Source organism: Cynoglossus semilaevis, chromosome 14 (assembly GCF_000523025.1).
Source record: "Cynoglossus semilaevis isolate Cse_v1.0 chromosome 14, Cse_v1.0, whole genome shotgun sequence".
NCBI classification, from domain to species: Eukaryota; Metazoa; Chordata; class Actinopteri; order Pleuronectiformes; family Cynoglossidae; genus Cynoglossus; species Cynoglossus semilaevis.
The window spans coordinates 5,055,523-5,078,175 of NC_024320.1; the positions used below are offsets into that span (position 1 = coordinate 5,055,523).

A 22,653-nucleotide genomic window follows, 5' to 3' on the forward strand; every position below is an offset into this window, starting at 1 on the left:
GCTCTCACGTTGAAGGTCCATAGGGTTGGATTTAGCGACATCTAGAGAGTCAGTTCCATTTTGAGTTTTTATAATCTCACAAATTAAAAATAAGGTATTGGTTCACATCATAATAAAATATGTGGTTTGTTTATTCACTTTTAACTTTGTCAGAAAAAAAAGAGACAAAGAAAATGCCATTTACTGACCTAGAAAAGTGTCCAGTTGGTCAGTGGGTCACATCCAATTAGTAGTATTTTTCTGAAATTTGTACCCATAATAATTTTTTTTTTAAAAGTATAGATATACCAGGAACACACACAGCCAAGCGCACATATGCAGACACACAGATCGACTCAGGGATTGTATTTATTCAGAGACACGCCCTTCACATCCTCCCGCTTGGTGACCACCAGCAGGGGGCGGCCTTCACCTTCACCTGGTCTGAGTGTCCGAACAGAGGTTACAGAAACCAGTTGTGTTCATTCAGAGGAGAAACGTTTTAAAAAGAAACTAAAGCCCGTTTATCAGAAGAGCTTGAACGTTTTTTTCTCTCAGGTCAAGAACTAATGTCCTCAGAAAACTTCATCTAAAATTAAATCTGTGTTCAATTCTGCTCAGAAAACAAACAAGAAAAAAAAAGCTAGAGCTCCTTCACAAAGAGAATAATGAAGGTAAAGCAGAGCGGGAGAGAAAGGTTTTCCACAAAACTGAATTAATGTTTGTATTTATTGTAGAAAACAAATGCTTTTATTTAAAAAAAACACATGAGTACAAACAGACAAAGTCTTTGGTTGTCAGGGTGTATATTAGGGTTTGTTTATGATTAGTTTCATTTATACAAATATAAATTATATTACTTAGTTTTAGCTGTAAACATTTCAGTAATAAAGTATTGTTTTACTACTGAAACGGATAAATATTTCAGAAAATACAACTTTGCTTTAATTTTCGACAGCAGTTGAGAAAAACCTGAACAAAATGTATTTCTATTTCTTCACTGTTAACATTTGAAATAAAAAAACTTAAACTATAAATGTCAGTGACTCAAAGAATTTTTACATTTTAAAATTCTGTAAACCTTCCACAATCAAATGACAAAAAAAAACACAACACAAAAAATCTATAATGCAATGTAAATTGATTCTTGAAACAGAAATATTATATTTCTGTAATTACCAACCACTTTGTAAAAATAATGAACTCAAGCTTTGATTGTTTGTGTTTTTTTGTGCTAACATGAACAAAAAATGTGCAAACAAGTACTTGTAAAGTGATATTTCCAACACGTGCTAATTATGTATTATCTCTAGAATGACAAATAAAAAATATATATATAGTAAGCTTCTTGCAAGTTCAAATTGGCTAAAAACATGCAGAAAAGCTGAGAAAATGTTTTGGATTTTTATTGTACTGTTAAAGTACTGAACTCAAATTTGTCTTCATAATACGCTCCAGCTGTAGAAGACAACTCGGACACACGGACGTTATTTAATCTTCACTATACTCTGTTTTTGAATAACTGCCTCCAACTGCCCCCCAGGGGACAAATACATTATTTAAATCTGAAACGCTGCACAATTTTGTGATTATTTTGTTTCACTTTCAGAAACTGAAGGTAAACAGGAAGTAACAGCCTGAGAGACCCCCACCAGTCAGCAGCCATCTTTAGTTCAGTCGCCAAAATCTGGGATGTCGTCATAGGAGTAACCACGAAAACCCTTGTAGGCATAGTAGGCGATCCTCAGGTGGTAAAAACCAGGAAGGAAAACCAAGATTCCAATAATGATGACGGGAATGGTCCGTTCTGAATGCTGAGAAGAAGACGTTTTTTTTTTAAGTCATATACGTAAATACTGTGATTGTCAAAGTGGGACAGAATACCCATAGGATCTGACATTTACCTGTCCAGGTCAGAATGAATGGATGCCATGGGATAACAGGAAGACATATTTTCTTATCATTGTCTTTTTACATTAATACTCATCACACATGGGTTTCTTTAGTTTTTTTAAGAAACAACAGGTTTTTTAACCATTCAGTCTCCTATACCAGACCTCATCAGTGATTTTACCTCACAGACCAAAGTCCAAAGAGAAAACCAGCTTTTTAAATTCACAGACTAAGTCCAAGGATACAAATTACTCCATTCAGTTTACAGGTACACAGTAGCTTCTGGTCTAATGTTGCCTTCATTATCCAAGTTCAAATGGGTAATTTTGATAGCACTGTGTGACATGCCCTCCGGTCCAATGAACTCACACAGAGGCTAAAAGACACCACCCTACTGACTGAAACATTCCAATAACGACTTTCTACATACTCCACAGAGGTCTATCAAGAAACTGGCCATTTTTAGTGAAAAAGACAAAACAGATGCTGAGCCACTGCTTCCTCCATTTGTGTTTCTCTGACTTCGAAATTGAATAAATGGTCGGATATGCAGTGTCTCAAACTTACCACAGGGGACAGCAGTGGATCAGCTGTTTTCTCTGTGAGCTGAAACGGATGTTCTCTGAGAACATTGGTGTCTGAGAGTGTGGTTTTAAAAGGTCTTTACTATTTAAGTGAGTATAATAGTGAAATACAGCAGCAGCAGAACAATGATAGAAAAAATATTTTATTATGAAATGTTATATGTGTGTAATTTAAGCTTGAGTGTCTTGTTGCAGGCAGGTGACATCAGTGTTGATGTCACGTTGTGTCAATCCATTATACAGAAACACTGTTTAAAAAAGTGTGCCCTGGCCCCATAACAGCAGGCTCAATCAGATCTGCTTTTTCTCCTCCTGAGCAAAAAAGACTGAAGAACATTTCACAAAGGCTCCATGACTTCATCATCCCTTAGATCTAGTTTCATGTCAATCAAACAGCAGAAACCCAGCATCTCCCCAACACTCACACAGTGTTGTTAAAAACAGTGGAGTGCTTAAATTCACCAGCAGATGGTACTCTATTGTCTTGACAACTTTTTAGTTTAGAGTTTTTTATCAAAAAAAACAAAAAAACAGTGTACTGATAAAATAAATAAATAAATCTAAATAAATTATCTAAATTAAACAGGTAATTGCATTATTTGTTTTCTGTCTTTTAGAATAAAAGTGAAGACTGTGAGCTGCTCAAACTCCAAAAACAAAGTTCAGGGATTTTAAGTTTACAGAAACACAGTTGTTGATGATACACTGCTGTCTCCATCATTGACTTCACTGTTGGAAATCATATGTTCACATTTACCTCAGTGACACAAACCACAGGAGTCGGTACTGAAACAACGGCTATCAGCAGCTAAAATCACAGATTTTACCTATGAGGTTTGGTCTATGGCTTGGTGACCTCAAATGGTTTACAAACTTCCTAAATTTGGTCACAAGCTTTATATTATATAAAATCTCACCTCTACTTCTATAGTTCCTGTCAGGAGAAGAGCCCCAAAGATGATCAGTAAGGAGCCAATCAGAAACAGGAACACAGCCAGGGCGATGGCTTTGTAAGGAACCTTTGGAGGACTCTTCTTGAACTTGTTGGAAAAAGAACAGGTCATATTGTGTTAATGAACAAAACTGTAGCTCTATCTTCAAAATTAAATACTAATCTTAACCAAAACTTTTTTTCTGAACATGAAAAACACTGGTTTGACAGACATGTTATCATTTATAATTTACTGAAGGCAAAAAATGTTAATTAAAAAGTTCCTTAATTTCCTGAAGGGAACTCCCAAGGGATTAATAAAGTTCTATCTATCTATCTATCTATCTATCTATCTATCTATCTATCTATCTATCTATCTATCTATCTATCTAAGTTTCTTCTTCCAGCTGTTTTAAATATTGCATGGTTTCAGACAGCCGTGCAAAGTTAGACAGAAATATTTAGAATACTTTGACATTATTAATTTAAATACCAATAGATTTTGCTCAGAATACACCTGCCAATCATACTGTTTAGAAATGCGTTATCCACATGATACTAAGAATTTTTTTTTGTAAATGTACAGTACAAGCTCAATATTTGTCCACTCATCATTTGTGTGAATCAAGCCAGATGATTCAGATGATTTTTTTTCAGGAGAAAAAATTAATGTGAGGCCTTGGAGGAATTCTAAAATTATTGTTCTTACCTGTAAGTCGATGTATCCATCATCATCAGCAGCGAGCCGTGAATATTTGACCTTGTTGTTGGACGGAGCAGCAGCTAACAAGTTAGTTCTGGCTGCCATCATTCTGTCACTGTAACTGCAGAAGAAAATTAAAAACATTTGACTTCTTTCCATGGAGCTTCCTATGAATCCTCACTCAACCTTTTGCTTATTTTATTTTGTTTTGATTCCCATTCTTTTTCAATTCACTTATCTTAAGACATAATATTCAAAGTCATGCAGGACTGAAGGCCAAGCAAGTGTAGGATTCAAACTAGCTTCAAATAATGTAACTTTTAACTAAAAATAGAGTTTGAATCCTTACATCACAGGGTCAGGGACAAGATGGGGTGGGGGAAAGAGGAAGAGGAGAAGGAAAAGGTAAAGGAAGAGGACAAATCTAAGGTGGAAGAAAAAAACAAGATGTAAATGATTAATGGTAGGGGGAGGGGGTCGGAAGAAAAAGGATGGAGAGGTTAAAAACTAAAAGAAATGAGGACAATTTAAAAAAGACAGTAGGAGAGGAAAAGATGAGGATAGAAATAAAGGAATATATTTTCATGACATGAGTTTTAAAAAACCTGCTGACAAGACGCAGTGTTTATATTTACTGTTTATATTTAGTATCATAATGTAAATAAATAGTTTTTCTGAAAACCATAAAACGGTTAACGGTAGAATAAAAAAACATTAGCCGACAGTTAACTTGATGACAGTTAATTAAATGTCGAGGTGAGTCTTTCGTGACGTCACAACGATTTATAGACGGCGTATGCCTTAGCCTTAGCTGCATATCTAAATAAGTTATTTAATCAAACACCGCACACTGCTAAGTTAAAACGTGATAGTCTGTTACTGCTGTGATAGCTTCTTACCTTGATATGGCTGCAGTCGAAATCAGCAAATTGAGTTAAAAGCCGAGACAACGTCACATTTCAGAGACTTTTTTTAGCCACTGTGGAGAAAAACAAAACAATACGTTCTACTTCCGGGTCTTCCTCTGCATCGGGTTATACGCATGCGTGGTGAACTCAAGACTATAATACGAAAAAGTACGAGTTATTCATTATTATTATTATTAAGGACGACGTTTTTTTTTCATTTTGAATTTCGATATAATATGTAAAACTGATAGTTTTATAAATAAAACGTAGACAGTACAAAAACATGTCTAAGCACACTAACTGGAATACAACTCACAAAAAAAGAATGTAATATTGTGCAATACAATTCATAACTTATGTAACTTGTATTTGCCTCTTTAAAAATCCAACGGAATAACCAAAGGATTTTTTATTTTATTTATTTATTTTTGCTTTAATGATTATTTAGCCCATTATGTTATACAACATTTGACATGTGACTAATTTTAAGATAAATGTTAACAGGTTGAACAGGCTTTGATTTTGGTTCACTTTGGTTAACTCTCTTTACTAACCATGAATAATTATTTGGTTAATTTTGCAGCTCTACGGGCTAACTCTCAGCCCACTTGCAAAATTGTTGATTTGTGTTGAACATGTTATAATAATAATAATATAATACATTTTATTTCATAGGAGCCTTTCTGGCAAAGCTTTGCTAACATATAGCTATTCTGGATTCCTTTTAGGGCATGAATTTGTTATATTTTGATAAAAGTATGTCTGATTTTACCTTTTCCAGCAGGTATTTTAGCAGTTTTATGAAAATTTGTGTAGCTCACGTTCTTAATTTGTTTATTTAAATTTCTTTAGGGCCTAATCAACCAGTAGCTTCTGTATTCAATCTGAATCTGATTTAGCAATAGTTGAAATTATTTTCAAGAATTCATCCAGAACATTAAAGGACATTTTTCTCTCCTTGCTGATTTACGTTATCTGAAAATGATTGCTTTTTATTTCTCTGTTACTCAGTCATTGATAGGTTACCTCTGTTTAACACATTGTCTGACAGGTGAAAAAAAGTCTGCTCCTGAACAAAGACACTAAGAATAATATATATATTTCATGCTACAAAGCTGACATGTAGACACCAAGAGGCACATGTCTGTGTTTGTTTGCTTAGATAAATATTTCTATCCATCAGTCATGTCTGAAGTCTGCCTCAATGACTCCTTGACAGTTATTTAAAGCTGCAGGCTTGGGTCATTTTTCATTTTTATCTTCCTTCTCTGTTTCTATTCCAGTCCCCTGTCAGAGGCCAAAGATGGCAGGAGGTGAATTTTAAAAAATACTCATTTTAAATTGCATTTTCTCATCTGTGAGAGCTTTCACTGATGAATCACAGCCATCACCACTGATATTTTCTCCTCTGGAATCACCGTCAGATGCTTTAACATCCTGCACTCTGAGTTCTGCAGCAGCAACAAAATCAGATTAAGGTCCACGTCCTCAGCAACAAAATCAGATTAAGGTCCACGACAGAAACAGAAGGTGGAGGACCACCTTCTGTTTCTGTCTCTACACACAGTGGCAGGGCTGTGCACGCCAACGTCTATGTGTAACTTGTCAGAGCAGCTTGGCATTCTGGGAAAAAGTCAATGACATTAAACAAGGAAGACGGGGAATGTCAAACAGACTGTGCAAAAAAGGAAACTGTTACTGAGATGGAGTAGAAAAGGAGGGAAGAACGGAGGGTTAAGGAAAGGACTGAAATAGGACAGAGGTAAAGGAAGACAGAAAGAAAGGAAGGAAGAATTAAGGACCTAATGTCCTCCATCAATGAACGTTCCTCGGAGTCTAAACAACAGATAGATTTTATCTGAGATGATTGAATGAGGACGAAGCAAACAAACAAACACAGAGCTGTTTCTCATTTGTAAATGTTCGTCCGGTCTTTAAAGATCTATGCATCAGATCATTACAGTAGAGGTGAGACAGCCCTGTAATGAAAAAGAGAGAGAGTCCAAGGAGTTTCTGAAATTAGTTTGAAGGAGAAAGTGAATGAATACAGAATTGTCAGAGAGGATACTGGGGAGAAAAATGTCATTATTTTTGTCTCAGTCACCCAGGTCATTTCAAATCTCAGTAGAGTACAGGTAGACAACTGGAGGATTAGTCCAGTGTTTCCCAACTGTTTGTGTGGCACGGCACATATTTTATATTTTATGATAGAAAACAAAAATCTGACAAATAGTAAATCTAATAAAATATAATAATCTTCTAGTTTAAATTTACTCCCAGTTCACTAAAATCTTGGCCTGTTTAGTTTGATACAACACTGATATATTGGCAGGAATTGAAGAAAGACACAAAGATCTTCTTCAACAGCTCTGGTTCTCTTTTTTTTTTCATAGCCATCAGCTGCCACCTAGAGGAGAACTATTTAATTGTTCTGCCGGCCACGCATTGACAAACAAAGAAAAATTATTTGCAATTTATAAATAATATTTTTAGACCAATTAAGTGTAATTGGATCATTTTCTACAGCACACCAAATGATCTCTCACAGCACACTAGTGCACAACGGCAGTGGGAATCACGGATTAGTGGGCAATACAGTGGAGGATTGGTGGCTGCCCTTGATTCACAGCTAGATGGTCCCCTGTTCAAGTCCCATTTCAAACTGCTACTCTTTCTGTATGGAGTTCTTATGCTCTCTGTGTGAGGGGTCCTGGTGGGTTTCTCTCCCACTCTCTTAGGTTAATTGTTCACGCTACCCTACACTGGTGGACGTTCAGGGTGTAGGAGACTAAGGGTTAGTCTCACCATGACTAACAATGTGTCAACCAGAGAGTCTAACAGTGAATGTAACAGAGAGTCTAACAGCGATTCTAGCATTGATTCTAACAGAGAGTCTAACAGACAGATAAATTATTCAACAAAGTCCTGAGGTAATGTTGCTGAATCATTGGTCAAATGTTACCAAATATTGGCAATTATTTTCCACCACAATACTTATTTTCACAGAGAGTAAGTTTGTACCTTAAACAATCACTTTGGAAAACTGACACAGACATATTTCAAACAGTGAGACCATCAGTGAAATGACTTTTTCAGGAACATGTAGGGTCTTTGAAGGCAGCACCTGAGTCCTGATGGTGCTTTATTGTTGTCAGATTCGGGGGACCATCAGTTCAACAGTGGACTAATGAACGCAGCAGTGTAGGCTCAGTCCAATAAAACCTCAGCTATGACAAATAGGCTGTTATTCTTTTGTCAGCTTTTCGTTTTTCAGGTTTGGTTATATATGAGGCCTGTGTCTGAAATGGCTAAGGGCAGGGGCAGTAGGGTCGAGTGCCTGTTAAGGTTCAGTTCAATGGGTTTTTATAAGGTCAGCTTGTATGACGTAATGATGTTCCAGTCCCCTTCTGTGGACCACAAGACCAGAAAAAAAACAACGATCACTTCTACTGTTGACTCAGACAAAATAATCTACTTTGTCTTCAGTTTCTAATACATTAGTCTGTGGGTTTTATTAGGAACTGATTTTTGTAAACCATTTCCTGCTAGTTTAAGCACACAGACCAAAGTCCATAGAGAAAATCAGTGATTTTAGCTCAGAGAAAATCAATATGCAAAACTGTAATTTTCTGCTCCTGACAAAGCACCTGTTGATCCACTGCTGCCTCCTGCGGTCAGTTGATGTCACTAAGGTAAATCTGAACAAAGAATTTCAAACAGCAAATTCACAAAATATGTAGAACTTAGTAGTAGTCACGGAGTCAACCACAGACCAACAGCTGCTGTGTCTCTCAGTTTTTATAGACCTCTGTGTAGTAAAATAGATGTTCAACCTAAGGTTCCTGGTTAGAAACATCTCTAACAGTCACAAAAATCAATCAACAGTGACATATATTATTTTCACCTCTAGGTCCTTTGAGCATGAAAACTAGTCGAGTGTGTTTTGTTGGAATGTTTTATTGTCTGTCTGTGTGTGAGTTCATTAGAGCATAGGGCATGTGGGGGGGGGGGCAGGAGGTGGGGCTTGAATGGATCAGGTGGGGAGGTCCACTGTGCCTACATTCTCACTCTAGGAGTAAAAGAGAGAAGGATGAGGACTGATGCAGGATGAGGGGTGGCTGGATAGATGGATGAGTAAGGGGACGGAGTGAGTGATCGCCCGACTCCAGCTGTACGTGCCGTTGGTAACTGACACGTCCACGCCTGACTTTCGCCTCCTCTCTCCTCCTCTGTGATTCTTCTCCAATGCAGGACACACATGGACGCTCCCTGCAGCAGGTAGCATTGCTCTCCTCCTCATTTCCCATCATCCTGCAGCTCATTTCACACACTCTGACTCTCCATAATGGATGATGATTTAAACAGTTTCTAATTGTTTCCAGTCGGTGTTAGTGTGAAGGTGTTTTTAACTGATGAAGATGTTGTAAAATTGCTCCATTTGCTAATGACTATGGCTCATATTTCATAATGAAGAACATTTACTTCAGGCTCTTTCACCGACTCCTCGTTTATATCCACGTTCACATCATTTACAGACTCAATAGGTAAGGACAATGACAAGAAAAATTAAATGAAAACACAAAGCTAATTATTCCTTCTTTAACGATTGTTTTGAAATTGTTCCGCAGATAAATGTCATGTTTTGTTTACTTCTGCTGAATTCACCAAAAGGTCAGTGTGTAGTTCTGTGACTGTGTAGAGTTTGTTCGGATAATTAATGTCATGCTGTGGTTCTTTCTCCAGTTGTGGGTTTTTATTTTGACTTAATTCATGGTTTGTTTATAATAATGAGCGTAATGATTAAAATAAATCTGTCATTTGATTAAGCAAAACATTTTTGATTAAGAAATATTCCTTCTTTAATCAGTGGTGGTCCCTGTGAACTAAAACGACTTCAGGGAAGAGGAGTCAGAGTTTAATGAACTTGTTTCAACATTGACACATTTTACTTGGGAAATATTCAGTATATGACTTTGACTATGTGACTTTTCTCAATGGACTTTGGTTTGAGAGAATCATTAGTTTACATGGATGTGTTTCCTGTTGTAAATGTGGGTCGAACAAAAACGTTTAACACGGTTAACAGTTAAAAATAAACTCCCCACAAAAAATAACACACCGTCTATTTTTAATTAATGTTTTCACCAGAACCAGAGGTGAAGAATATACTGTACACAGATCAAGACCAAACAAGGGCGTGACGAGGACATAACGGACCGGCCCCTGATCCCTCAGGGCTGAGGGTAAAAGAATGGTGTGTGAGCTTTATGAGAAAAGCAACCATGCAGGAAGAACAATGATGACTCTGCTGAAGGTCTGCGGACGTCAGGCCGAGGAAGTGAGCCTTGAAACTGTCGGTGATATTACTGCGGCAGAGGCTGTGACCAGTGGCAGAACCCTGCTTGGTACTGGTGTCAGTGCAGCAGATGTCACCCAGTCTGACAGATGGCTCTGCAAACAGGAAGAGAATGAAGTGGTGATGAAAAAAAGGAGGCCGCTGTGTCGCGTTTATGTTCCGGATCAACTGTTTTCACTAATGTTCCACTAACTGTGTCACCCTTCAACCAAAGTCCACGAAGCTTTACTGTGAGTGGAACTTTATGAATTTTGGAACTTTATGTCTGTCATGGTCAAAAGGCCCAGCCTGAGATCACTTCAAGATGAGTGTCTGAACTGCTGTACTGGAACAGTACCATTTAAGGAAAAAGTACCAGGGATAAGAACCGTGTCAGTTTCCTCTGCTAAGACTAGTGCCAGAACTAGGGCCCAAACCAGACATGCTCTATACATCAGTATCAAGAATATTCATATTTAATACTGCAGAAAACAGAACCAGGAGCAAGAGACAGAGACAGAACCAGGACTATGTTGAGTGGACTCACTGGACAAGGGCTGATGTTTCAGGAGTCTTCTCAAGTCAGCTAAAGGTGAGAAGCCAAAACCTTCATTAGTGTCATCGGGCATCAGGTGGACATACGTCTGCCTCCTACTGGTGATCATTAAAAATCCTCTGCCTTATTTCATCTTTATCCTGTTGTGGTTTCCACATCGTTCCACATCATCAGCCAGCTCATACGTTCCTCAGAGATTTTTCCATGGCATCCTTTGACAGCACAGCACCACTGTTGGAGTGACAGGAATCAAAGCACAAGATCAGTGGTGTTATTACTGTAGGAGCGACCTCAGAAGAAGAGCTGGACCGCTGCTGCTCTGGGAGCAGCCAGGAACTCCTGACTCAGACGGGGAATCCCACTGTGATTTATTAAATGAATGTCTTGTCTTTGCACAAAAGAAATAAAACTGTCATATTATTGTTTTTGTTATTATTTATTATTTCAGCTAAACCTAGAAATAAGGAAAAAAAGCTGTAAATCACAGCTGGTTACAGCAGTGTAACGACGATGAAGGTTTTTATGAGCTTTGTGTTAATCATGCAACACATTAGTGCCAATGAGTGGGTTTGGGGCTTAAATTTATAAATCTGTGGTTAAATAAACTCTAAATCCTTTGTTTTTGTTTTCCCAGGTGTCGTGTAATAATGTAGTTCAGCATGGATGAGCCTGAAATCCCAAATCCGTCTCTGTTGGCTGTTTCTGCTGGGCTCTAATGGACTAAACACAACAGACTGTGGCGGAGCAGCGAGTTCTGACGGTGACATTCTGCCAGGAAACTACGGCCAACTCCACATACGAGGAGTAAAATGTTTGGCAGAAGAACCTCGTCCACAAATGATCAGTAGCAGTTTTCGCAGCAGAAGCCTTGAACAGCTGCTTCAGTAGAAGCAGAAACAGACGGGGACTGCAGCCTCTGCTCCAGGGACCGATGACGCACCAGTGTGGCTGACAACCAGGAGCAGAATCTTATATATTAGCAGGCCGTTTGAGATGTTTCCTGATGAGAACTCCACTCTTTTCTCCACCTCAGACCGGGATACTAACCGCAGCTCCATCTCCACCAGTTCAGACGTGGACGTGACTAAACTGGTGGCTCTGGGTGCAGTGTTGGTGGTGTTCGCTGTGTTCGGGGTCCTCGGTAACATCCTGGTCATCTTGTCAGTGCTGCTCCATCGACACTGGCGCTCCGTGACCCATTACTTCATCGCTAACCTGGCGGCAGCAGACCTGCTGCTCAGCTCCGCTGTGATGCCCTTCTCTGCTGCCTCAGAAGCTCTGGGCAAGTGGGTGTTTGGACGAACCTTCTGTGGCGTCTGGGCAGCTCTGGATGTTCTCTGCTGCACCGCCTCCATCCTCAGCCTGTGTGTGATCTCCATTGATCGCTACCTAGCCGTCAGCTACCCTCTGCGCTACCCAGCAATGGCTACAGGGCGGCGCAGTCTGACCGCGGTGGCTGCTCTGTGGGGGCTCTCTGCAGCCATTTCTGTAGGACCTCTGTTCGGCTGGAAGGAACCCGACCCTGAAGATGAAACTGAGTGTAGGATCACAGAAGAACCCGGCTACGCCTTGTTCTCAGCACTGGGTTCTTTCTACATCCCTCTGGCCATCATCCTGTCCATGTACTGTCGAGTTTACACGGTGGTCAAAAAGGAGAACAGTACCATCAGTAAGGGCAGCCAGGTGGAAGGGGTGGAAACAGAAGGGGTGGTGCTGAGGATTCACAGAGGAAATGCTGCTCAGACCAGTGAGGAGACAACCAGGAAGAAGAAACACTTCACCTTCTCTCTACCCAAGCTGCTCAAGTTCAGTCAAGAAGAGAAAGCAGCCAAGACTCTCGGCGTTGTGGTCGGATGCTTCATTCTCTGCTGGCTCCCTTTCTTCCTGGTGCTTCCCATTGGTAAAGTAGTTCTTCTCTAAACCTGATCAAACTGTCTTAACCAAGATAACTGTGCTGGAAAACTAGATTTGAACGTTAGGAGGTTTTGACTGATAACTAATTATTCAGTTCAAATAACTCAGTGTTGTGGTGGTTTGAAGAAGTGATTTTAATATCAATAACTGGATGAGGGTTATTAAGGACTTGGGAGACCCTCATTCAGCCCCTGACAATTCAATTATGTTCATCTGTCAATCTGTAACACATCACATCTCTGACACCACCAAAAAATATATCAACACAATGTGCTGATTTAAATGTATACGGTCATCTCAGCCATCACTGGACAGTTAGGGAAGAATGTCCTGTATATTTACAGTACGTCAAGGAAAAACCGCCTAAAACGTATGCCTCTAAACCTCCTTCCTATTAACTGTGAATATGGCTGTGAGATCACAGTCCTAACGGTCGTTAGCTGTCTTCTCCAAACGAACGTGATGGCGATTCTGTGGGTAATAATCCAGTGCAAAGAAAAATACAGCATAAATGTGTATGTGATACATATCCAAATGTTCAAGAAGAAGAAGAAGAAAGCCAGAACGATCATAAAAATCTTCATCACGATGTGAAAGTGGATTAAGAGGGAATTCACATATTTCTATAGACTTCCAATCCAAAACCAGTAAAGTCACCAGACAGTGCGTCACTCTGCAGCCCTGACATTTTTACGCCCATGTTTTTATAAAATGAAGTCGTGATAATCCTGGACTTTGGCTTCAGAAATCAGACTGGTAAATATTCAAGGTTACTTAGTTAGAAGTATCACAGTATAGTATAGTATTCAGTAGACAACAAGGCATTGATTGAAAAATCACTGCAGCCCTGCTGTAGAGACACAGCCACACCTCTGGAGTCTTTAAGCACAGTGAAATGAGAAAAAAAAGAAAAAAACTGTTTCTCTCTGCTCATTTAGGGGCTGTTACTGATAAGAACCGTGAGGCTAGACAGGAATCATCGGTCACTCTGTCGCTCTGTGAGGCAGAAAGACCCCTAGAGTGTAGTTATGCATGTCAATTCAGACAGTCATTCGTGCTTCTGAGGAGAACATACACTGAGCTGAGCTCCTCAGACTCAGGTTTCAATAAGCCACTGAATATTTTTCAGTTTCCTCCTTGGTTCTCCTGATGGAAAAGCCTCATTTGTGCAGGAACACTCTGTGGTCGCCTCTCTCCTACTATAGCTGCAGCCATCATAATAATGACTGCAGTCCAACGGTGATGCCAACCGTCCACCTGATTTATTTGACATTCCGCCTCCGCTATGTAGAGGTTCAGGGTGTAGCTAAGAGCTTAGGGTTTTTCAATGCATTTTTATTTCCATTAAACCTTCTACAAGCAGAAGCACCTCAGCATATTTCCCCCTCCTTCCTCCCTGTTCCACTCCCAATGACATCACGTGTGGGTCTGAACGTCAGTCGGACTCATTGGCATTCTCCTCGTGTGCGGATGGATGTTGTGGATCCTGTTCACTCGTTAAATTAAGTATCTCCATCCATTTGTTCTGCACTGCTCAGTTCTCTGCGTCTGCGTTAAAGGCCCAACCCGTCAGTTGCTGCTGCTCCTCTTATATCAGATGACATCAGGAAAAGGAGAAAACAAAAGAAGCCACTCCCCGGCTGCAGGGACAGTTTTTATGTCAATGTCACAGAGCTGGAACACAATCACTGAAGTGGAGAGAAGAAATGACACCTGTAGAAAAAACAACCTGCTGAGGTTCTAGTGTTGCTCCCTCACCCTGCTCTGAGTGCTGTTAGCCGGGTTTGGGTTTAACTAACTTGTCCAGAGACACATCTAGGTGCATCATGTGATCCAGAGATCACATGATGCACCTGGAAGTAATGACTACTCAGTGAGATGTCACGTGAACGTCACCTCCTGTAACGCAGGCACAGAGGCATTAATGACATATTTAGGTTCTGGATGATAACACTGTGCACCAGACTGAAATCACATGTCATCACAGTTCAAAATGTGGTAACACTTATGTTAGATAGCAGTTCTTGGCTATCTTTTAGCCTATTTTGCTGTACATTTTAGCAACTCCATGGATTTCTAGGCTCTGTGTTCTTTTCTTCACCAATACCAGATCTGACTTGTGTCTTCTCTAGGTTCCATCTTTCCCTCCTACAGGCCATCAGAAACCATCTTTAAAATCACCTTCTGGTTGGGCTACCTCAACAGCTGCATCAACCCCATCATCTACCCCTGCTTCAGTCAGGAGTTTAAGAAGGCCTTCCATAACGTTCTCAGAGGACACTGTCTGAAGGCTGGAAAACACCCAGCACTCAACACCCCCCGTTCGTCCAGTTCATGTCCTTCGTCCAGTAACGGCAGTTCCTCTGATCGAACCAGAACTGTAGGATCTGATTTGTGTTGCTGCAGAGGTTTGTGGACCTCCTCAACACCTGCTGGACGTCCAGCTGGAGGAGCAGACCAGCAGAGTAAGAGTCGGCTGAAGAAGTGGTGCTTCTCCAGGAGTCAAACTCCACTGCCACAGAACTCGTCCAAACACAGACCCCAACAGGTGCTACAGCTTTCTCCAAGAGTTAAAGGAGATTCTGTTTGATTGGTTAAGAAAGTCCAGACATCCAAAGACGTCCAAACTTCTTTGTCTTAAGACCAACCTGCTCTTTAGCCTCCCACAGGTTTGTTTCCACTGGAGGACCAATGAGCAGGGAGAAGATAGAGAAACATGAAAAGTGTGTATTTTGTACTGAGACATTTTTACCTCATCCTAAGATTTTAGACTGTCAGGAAGAACATCACGTACTCTGCCAGGAAACAACTTCATGATAGACTGGGGAACTTACCAGATTAGTTTGTGTCCATTTCTAAAAAAAAAAAAGAAGAAGCTTGAAGTCATTTTTACTCAGGAGAATGTGAAATGTGAAAACTTAGTGATATCTTTTAACTTGTAAGAGGAACTGTTTTGTATAATCTTAACAGGATTCTTAAAACATATGAAACGCAGACAGATGGTGTAAACAAGAACCACTGTGCGCCTTTAAAACTGTTCCTGCTACTTAAAGCTCAGTGTAATACACAGTGGAGATGAGCAGCTAAAAGTAGCGGCAGCTGTTTCCTGACGGCTGTACGAAAGCCTCCAGCAGTGAGAGATTATTATGGGAGAGACGTAGAAAACAATTTTCCTATTGACTGAACCTCACTTCATTTGACAATTACCTGGAACTGCTGAAGTGGAAGAGTGTGAAGGATGACGGCACACAGGAGACAAAGATAACTGACAGACAGAGAGTGTGTGGGTTTCTGAAGGGAGTTGAAGAAAACAGTGGGTTTTTGACAACAACAAACACAAGAAGTAATCATGGTGTGCTCTTCAGAGTTACTTCCACAAAGGAGCAACCAGAGACTGATTGGATTTCTAAATATAAATCTAAGAACCCATCACCTTCACTCACTGTGAAATTAGAATGGCAACTAAAATAATCACCTTCTGTGAGTTAACACGGTCCTCAGGGAATCACTGGGTGTCAGACTGAGGTGACATGAGCTGGTGAATACTATATATATATATACATTAACATGACATGACATGACAAAAGGGCCACTATCACCCTGTTCATGTAGAGCTGGTTGCTGGTTTCACTCATGGGACCTGGGACCACCTTCACTGACTTTTCTTCAATACTGCAGTAAGAGTAACAGAGTTGTTATTGATCTCCAGTCGTGACTGTACTCCTAGTACTTCCTGAACAGTACCAGTTCATTTTAAATGTCTGCTTCTCCACTGAACAGACCACTGAAGAGATCATATCTCAAAGTTGACTTGGAATTCTCCCAGAGGAAGTCGAGAAAAAGTGTACGAGTGTAAGAAAACACTTGGATAAAAAGATGATGAAAACTTCCTGAAGAGGATCAAATACTAAAATTCAGTTCCAAACTGAACAGATGCAGTGAAGCCCGCTGAAAGGGCAACAGACACGTCGGTTAAAAAAGCTCCATAATCCTTTTATTGCACACTGTAAAATCAAGTCATTAATGGAGTCCTAAATCCTTTTTAAGTGTTGCAGGCTGAGCATGGACTTCCATAAAAAGACCAGCGTCCACAGAGTCACTATTCAGTCCACGACAGCAGCAGAGCTCGTGCTTCTGACGTCCATGAATATTAAAGGTGACATTATAAAAAGGAGGAATATCAATTTTAAAGAAACTGTCATTTAAGCTGTAAAAATATATCACATTACCCTTTAAAGGAGGGTCCACCATCATCATACCATATGTCCACACAGAACCTGCTCTCAGCAGAGAGCTTCAGGCTGACCCTCATCAGGATTAACGACAGGACCAGGGCCAGGCTTACACTCATAAACTGGACTTTTAAGAAGGAGGTTAAGAGTTTAAAGCAGCGGTAGGTAAGTTTAGTCAGTGATGATTTGTCTTTACTCTGACTGTATGTCCCTCCTGAACAGAAACTGCTGGAAACGTCTTGTAAAGACAGACAGATGACAGAGATCATGAGCTTTTAACCCTTTAACATAGCAGCAGAATCTGAATCCTAGAACATCAGCACAGCTCTGAGACCGTTCTAGTTCTGGCCATGACTTCACATCAAACATGAAATGCTCAAAGCCCAAAGTACATAGTTTCAACCAGTACCAGAACGTGTATTTCTGAACAAACAACTAGTATAACAAGAACCAGAGATTGTGTGTATTATTTGTGTTCAAATTCTGTATTTTATTTATTTATAATAAAGATGAATATTAAAAGAAGAATCTAAAGTTGATGAATGAAACAAAATAAAGTAAATTATTAAAAAGAAAACACTGAAGACTAATCTACACTAGTCTAAAATAAATGTACTCCCATTCCAAACCCTGAACCTCCTCTACCCTCTCTACCTCCTCCACCAATACTTGTGGGTGAGAGCCTGGTCAGAAGAAAGCAAGACTCTGCCTAATTATAAAATAATTTTATTGAAACACGTCATATATTTTATTGCTCTCATTCCCATCACAAGTTTTATTTAAATATTTATCAGTTTTCTTAACGATACAATACTCAAAGTTTACAGAATCAATTCTCTACAGACACCAGAGCTAACATTAGCTACACCAGTCGTTAGCTCTGGTACAGACTGAACAGTCCTGGTTCTGTGTTTTTGTAATTGTACTGTGTTTTTAGGTCATGTAAAAGTAGTAGACAGACGAAAACATTCATTCACTTAGTCAACCATAACTGATTTAAATTCAGAACTAAACTAATGGTGGTAGATAAAGGAAGGACAGGAAAGGAAAGTGAACTCCTTGTCATTGTGACACAGCTCACCACTGAACACAACCAAATGTGACCTCTGTTTTAACCCATCACCAAAGTGAACAGTGGGGACGGTTTAGGTGGATTCCTTACAAAGCCACTAATTACTCTATGCTTTTTAACTGCGTCGCAGCAGTACGTATATGACATGATTCACTTCAGTCATAACATGATTTAAAAACAGAACTTCATGGTTCTGTCAGAGTTGTCAGTGAAGAACATGTCTTAAATCCCCCCCAACAACAGGATCCTCTTGGTCTTATCTCTCGTCACACTCTTCTCCCTCTGCTCTTAAAATCCTACCTCGTCACAAACACAGATGTTTTTTTATTTGCTCGTTTCGTGAAAGATTTTCTCTCTCTTTTTTTCAGCCAACAGTTGACAGAAGGGTGATGTATACCTGAGAGTGTTTATCTGGGAGCTGCAGTATGTGGAAGGCTTTCTGGCTGATGGATGATTTTTGGTGACAGCATTTTTCTGAGCCTTTCAGTCATTCTCCAGTGATGCTGCTAATGCTGCTGCTGCTCCTCATGCTGATGCTGTTGGGGGATTTAAATATGTATCAGCCCAGTTTTAGCAGTAGCTGTTTGGCAGCACACATGTGCTTTCAGAGTCATAGACTTTCACAGTTTCTATTTACACAGCAGATAAACTGTCTCAGAGCTCATAAACATGCAGCTCTCATTTTCAGGGGATGATGCCACGCTGCATTAGGCAGCGGCAGGAGAAGTGCTGCTGTGTCATTGGACAGACTTCACTGCATCCAAAAATACATCCATTACAGAGAATCATGACGTTTAAGACTGGAGGAAAATTTGTGTCTCTCCTTTCAATTCTGCCGTCTTTCACAGGTGGAGACAGATTTTTCTCATTTTCCTCCAAAGAATTTGTCATTTTAAGTAAAAGGGAAAAAATACAAATACATCCTTCATTTACTTTACAATTTATCTCCTGAAACCACAGCTGCAGCCTCCTCATGGATTATTATCTGAAATGTTAAGTTGCTGGTTCTGCAGTAGTTTTTTTACACTGTAGTTTTGTTCAATTATTATAGTATTTGTTTGTCAGCACTGAGCATCTAGCTACCCCATGTCTGACCTGTAGGTGGTGCTAAGAGCAAATTGAAAGCACTGTTAAAGCGCCTACTACCGCCTACTAACCCTAACTCTCAATGTACGCCATTAGACAAAATTCGGGTAGAGTCAACAAAAACATTTGTGAGTTCCGACCAAAATCGAGTTGTGTCCCACTATATTAACAGAATTCCAACACAAGTCCAGGTGGTAACTTGGCAGCTGGTGGACCTGAACCTGAAACCTTCTGGACTCAAGTCTGCTTCCTTAACCACTAAGCCACCACTGCCCCAAAACTGTTTCTGCCCGGTTATCAGTCTGAAAATAACAAACCTGTGAAATTCTATATTTGAGTTTGGTTTGTCATCTTGATAAAGTGGTGAATGAACCCAACGTTAGTAAAAAAAACATGCTTTTGAAGAGTCCTGATGAGCAGATGTCAAGCTCTGTCTCGATATTAAAAAATGATTAAAGCTGAAGACGGCGCGGTGTGGAAAGAGCAGAAGAAGATTCAGCGACAGTCACAGCATCTGTCAAATTCACATCCTCATTAATCCATCAACGCTCCGACAAGCTTCTGCTGCTGCTGGAAATAATCAGAGAACTTGTCAGAATCCTGTCTGAGGTCATGTGACAGTGGGAGCAAATGATGAGGTTAAAACCACTCCTCCTCGCTGAGGACAGTGATGAGAATCTGATGATGAGTTCTTTTGGGTAAAACTTCAGTCCGAACACACAGACTGTAGAGTGGGTGTGAACTAAAGAATGTGTGAAGTGAGAACAGCATCTGTGTTGGTTCAGTCAATCCACTCTGCTCACAGGGATTTCAGGTCCTCATGTCGGGGACACTGGAACGTCTGAACTGTTTGTTCAGAAGACTGGCCAAGCTGCAAATGAAGCTACTGGAGTTCCAGGAGAATCCTCCATCTCCGCTGATGTTTAGGCTGAAACACGAGCAGTGACCAGAGTAGACGACACAAAGTTTAGTTCTTCATTCCAGTATTTACAGTTTAAGTTTCATTTGAATGTTTGTTTGAATGTTGTTTGACTACGTCGCTCGGCTGGCCTGGGAACGCCTTGGGTCCCCCCAGAAGAGCTAGAGGAAGTGTCGAGGGAGAGGGAAGTCTGGGTGTCCCTGCTCAGACTGTTGCCCCCGCGACCCGGCCCCGGATAAGCGGTTGAAGATGGATGGATGGATGGATGGATGAATGTTTGTTCTACAGATCAGTATTACACGTTTGAACAAAGACCCACTAGTTCCTTTAAATAAAACCTCAACTGGTGAATCGCCTGTTGAGAACCTCGAACTGCCTCGAACAGTCTGTGAAGCAGACAAATATCAGCTCACCAAAAAATAAAAGGCAGTGACATCACATTGTTTGCAGACCAAAGCGTTCTACAGAATATCCACATACGCATTACAAATTCTCCAACCCTGACTTCAGAGAAGGTAACAGCCATGATTAGTCGCAGATATGAGGAGAAAAAGAGTGGTGTTCCTGTCAGAGTCTCAGAGGACTTTCTCTGAATAAACCATCCAAAAACTCACCTCACTGAGTGAATTTCTGTTCAGTAATGAAGAGCAAACATTTAATTGGAGATTATTCGACTCATTAAGTTCTCACCCACATCCTCCTAACACTGAAGACATCGCAGTTCATTATGATGATGTGTTTACAGACCGACACTGCTGATATAGATGTTGGCAGCTGTGCTGAAGCGTATTCATTAGAAAAACCACATGTGAAATGAAGCCAATAAGAAACATTTAATTCTGCTGCTAGTGAATATTCATGTTCAACCTGACTCCAGCTCGCAGTGATGCCGATGACTTCACCTGAACCTTCACATATTCACAGCCTGAAGGGTCGGCACATTAAACTGTGTGTGTGTGTCTCTGTGTGTGTATTTTAAAGTGCATTACTTCACAGTGCCTGAGCAGAGTGACGAACGTAAAGGTCTGCAGTCTTCAGGTCAAGCAGTAATAACAGCCTGCAGCAGTGAGACATGAGACAACTCTACGTGCTTGACTTTGGCTGGACAACAAAGACAGTCGCAGTCACAGACTGGGATGTAAAAAGGTCAGAGCGTTTGTTCAACAAGCTCTTACACACATGCATGTAGTTTAATATATATGCACAAATATATGTGTGTGTATATATATGTATTTATATACATATGTAATACACACATTTACTGTATGTGTGTGTAGTTTGTCCATAAATATATATCCTTGCTGTTCACTAAAATAAATAAATATAAAATATGAACTGGCACATTGGTCTGTACACAGAGCACCTGTCAGAGGAGCTGATACGGTATATAGCTACATATACTGTATGTATGGCAATGACCCAAATTGGTCACAAGATGGCACTATTGTTGATAATTACCTACAGACCGGTGTTGGGTAATAATCGCTATTGTGTTCTTAATAGGACACTGTGTTTAGAACTGTTGTTGTGATTTTAATTTGTTGTGTCCCCTGCTTAATTACTGTGACTTCTTTGTTCATCTTTGCCACTTTTATTGTTAGCAGTTAGGTAATTTGCGCACTTTATTTTAATTACCATATAATAACTTGAATATGAGTTACTGTTTGGTTGAGTGTTTCCTTCACCTGCGTAAGATGGAATAAACGGTGTTAATCAGGAAAATGGACCTCCGTGTATCTGACTCGTCCTCCTGCGTCATACCCTGAGGTCAACAACAAACACAACGCAGAGTCTCTGGTTGTAGGGAGGCACGACATCGCACGGACTGGGTTATATTATATAGATGACCGAGTAACCACGGAGACTGCAGAGCACCTACACAAAAAATAAATAAATAAATAATATATATATATATATATACACACGAACACTTCTATCCACCAATCATCGGCAACAGGCGCTCTGAAGGAAAAGCAGTTCTAGCCCCCCATGATCAGAAGATACCCGTGCAGACTGTCCTTGAGGACGAAACTGTCAAAAAGCTTCGGGGAGCTGGTAGAACGACTGATTGTTCTTTTCAGTAGCAAAGGCTAAGAGAGTTATTGAGAGTTACATAATAAGCATATACACAAAAACACCGAAACAACAACAATGAAACCAAGAACGGATCGAGAGGAAAGTCACGACACAGTTTTAAAGCAGGTACCACTGCCAACAATTCAGGGACAAGGACAAGTCCTGTGATGAGATCAAGGGTTTTTAAAACCAACAATAATTAAAAGAGATCCTTCCAAGTTCAACTTACTTCATTTGTCAAAACACTGGCTTCGATAAATTACGTAATAATGTATCCATCTACATGCATTTGACTGACTCGGTGGTAACAATGTTCAAGTTGAGTGGAGATTTAAAGTAAATAGCAACACTGCCATCTAGTGTCAATATATTATTAACTCAACTGCTGCCTGTCATTTCACCCTGTGCTCGTCGTAATACAGAGGTTTTAAACAAAAATAAACATAAACCACCCACATTAACACA

The 22,653-nt window shown here is 40.1% G+C and overlaps 2 protein-coding genes and 1 long non-coding RNA gene across 5 annotated transcripts in view; 1 reads left to right on the forward strand and 2 right to left on the reverse strand.

The window, feature by feature from the left end:
• Positions 1–690: 690 nt before the first annotated feature.
• Positions 691–5,137, reverse strand: tmem230a (transmembrane protein 230a). The gene is made up of 4 exons (XM_008324657.3): positions 4,990–5,137; positions 4,097–4,211; positions 3,374–3,496; positions 691–1,793 (listed from the first exon to the last, which is right to left on the reverse strand). Exons 2-4 carry the CDS (start codon positions 4,196–4,198, stop codon positions 1,653–1,655), a joined length of 366 nt encoding a protein of 121 aa, XP_008322879.1. The 5' UTR covers positions 4,199–4,211; positions 4,990–5,137; the 3' UTR covers positions 691–1,652.
• A 4,002-nt stretch (positions 5,138–9,139) lies between these two features.
• LOC103389308 (alpha-1A adrenergic receptor-like) lies at positions 9,140–15,612 on the forward strand. The gene is made up of 3 exons (XM_008324670.3): positions 9,140–9,276; positions 11,524–12,789; positions 14,936–15,612. Exons 2-3 carry the CDS (start codon positions 11,883–11,885, stop codon positions 15,391–15,393), a joined length of 1,365 nt encoding a protein of 454 aa, XP_008322892.1. The 5' UTR covers positions 9,140–9,276; positions 11,524–11,882; the 3' UTR covers positions 15,394–15,612.
• The window catches only part of LOC107989475 (uncharacterized), a 13,764-nt gene continuing 379 nt past the window's right edge, over positions 9,269–22,653 (reverse strand). Inside the window, exons 2-4 of one of the 3 annotated variants that reach the window (XR_003051833.1) lie at positions 15,638–18,643; positions 10,881–11,120; positions 9,269–10,449 (exon numbers count right to left, since the gene is read on the reverse strand). This is a non-coding gene — a long non-coding RNA (uncharacterized LOC107989475). The remainder of the gene's footprint in view (positions 10,450–10,880; positions 11,121–15,637; positions 18,644–22,653) is intronic. The other 2 variants (XR_001761027.2, XR_001761026.2) reach the window with 2 other exon arrangements.

What these genes read in the sequence shown, in the direction of transcription:
- tmem230a (XM_008324657.3), bottom strand. Translation starts at nt 4,198, where the DNA reads ATGATGGCAGCCAGAACTAACTTGTTAGCTGCTGCTCCGTCCAACAAC. An exon ending in ATGGATACATCGACTTACAG is followed by an intron (nt 3,497 to 4,096) that starts GTAAGAACAATA and finishes TTTTCCAACAAG; the next exon opens with TTCAAGAAGAGTCCTCCAAA. An exon ending in CAGGAACTATAGAAGTAGAG is followed by an intron (nt 1,794 to 3,373) that starts GTGAGATTTTAT and finishes TCTTCTTCTCAG; the next exon opens with CATTCAGAACGGACCATTCC.
- LOC103389308 (XM_008324670.3), top strand. Translation starts at nt 11,883, where the DNA reads ATGTTTCCTGATGAGAACTCCACTCTTTTCTCCACCTCAGACCGGGAT. An exon ending in CTTCCTGGTGCTTCCCATTG is followed by an intron (nt 12,790 to 14,935) that starts GTAAAGTAGTTC and finishes TGTCTTCTCTAG; the next exon opens with GTTCCATCTTTCCCTCCTAC.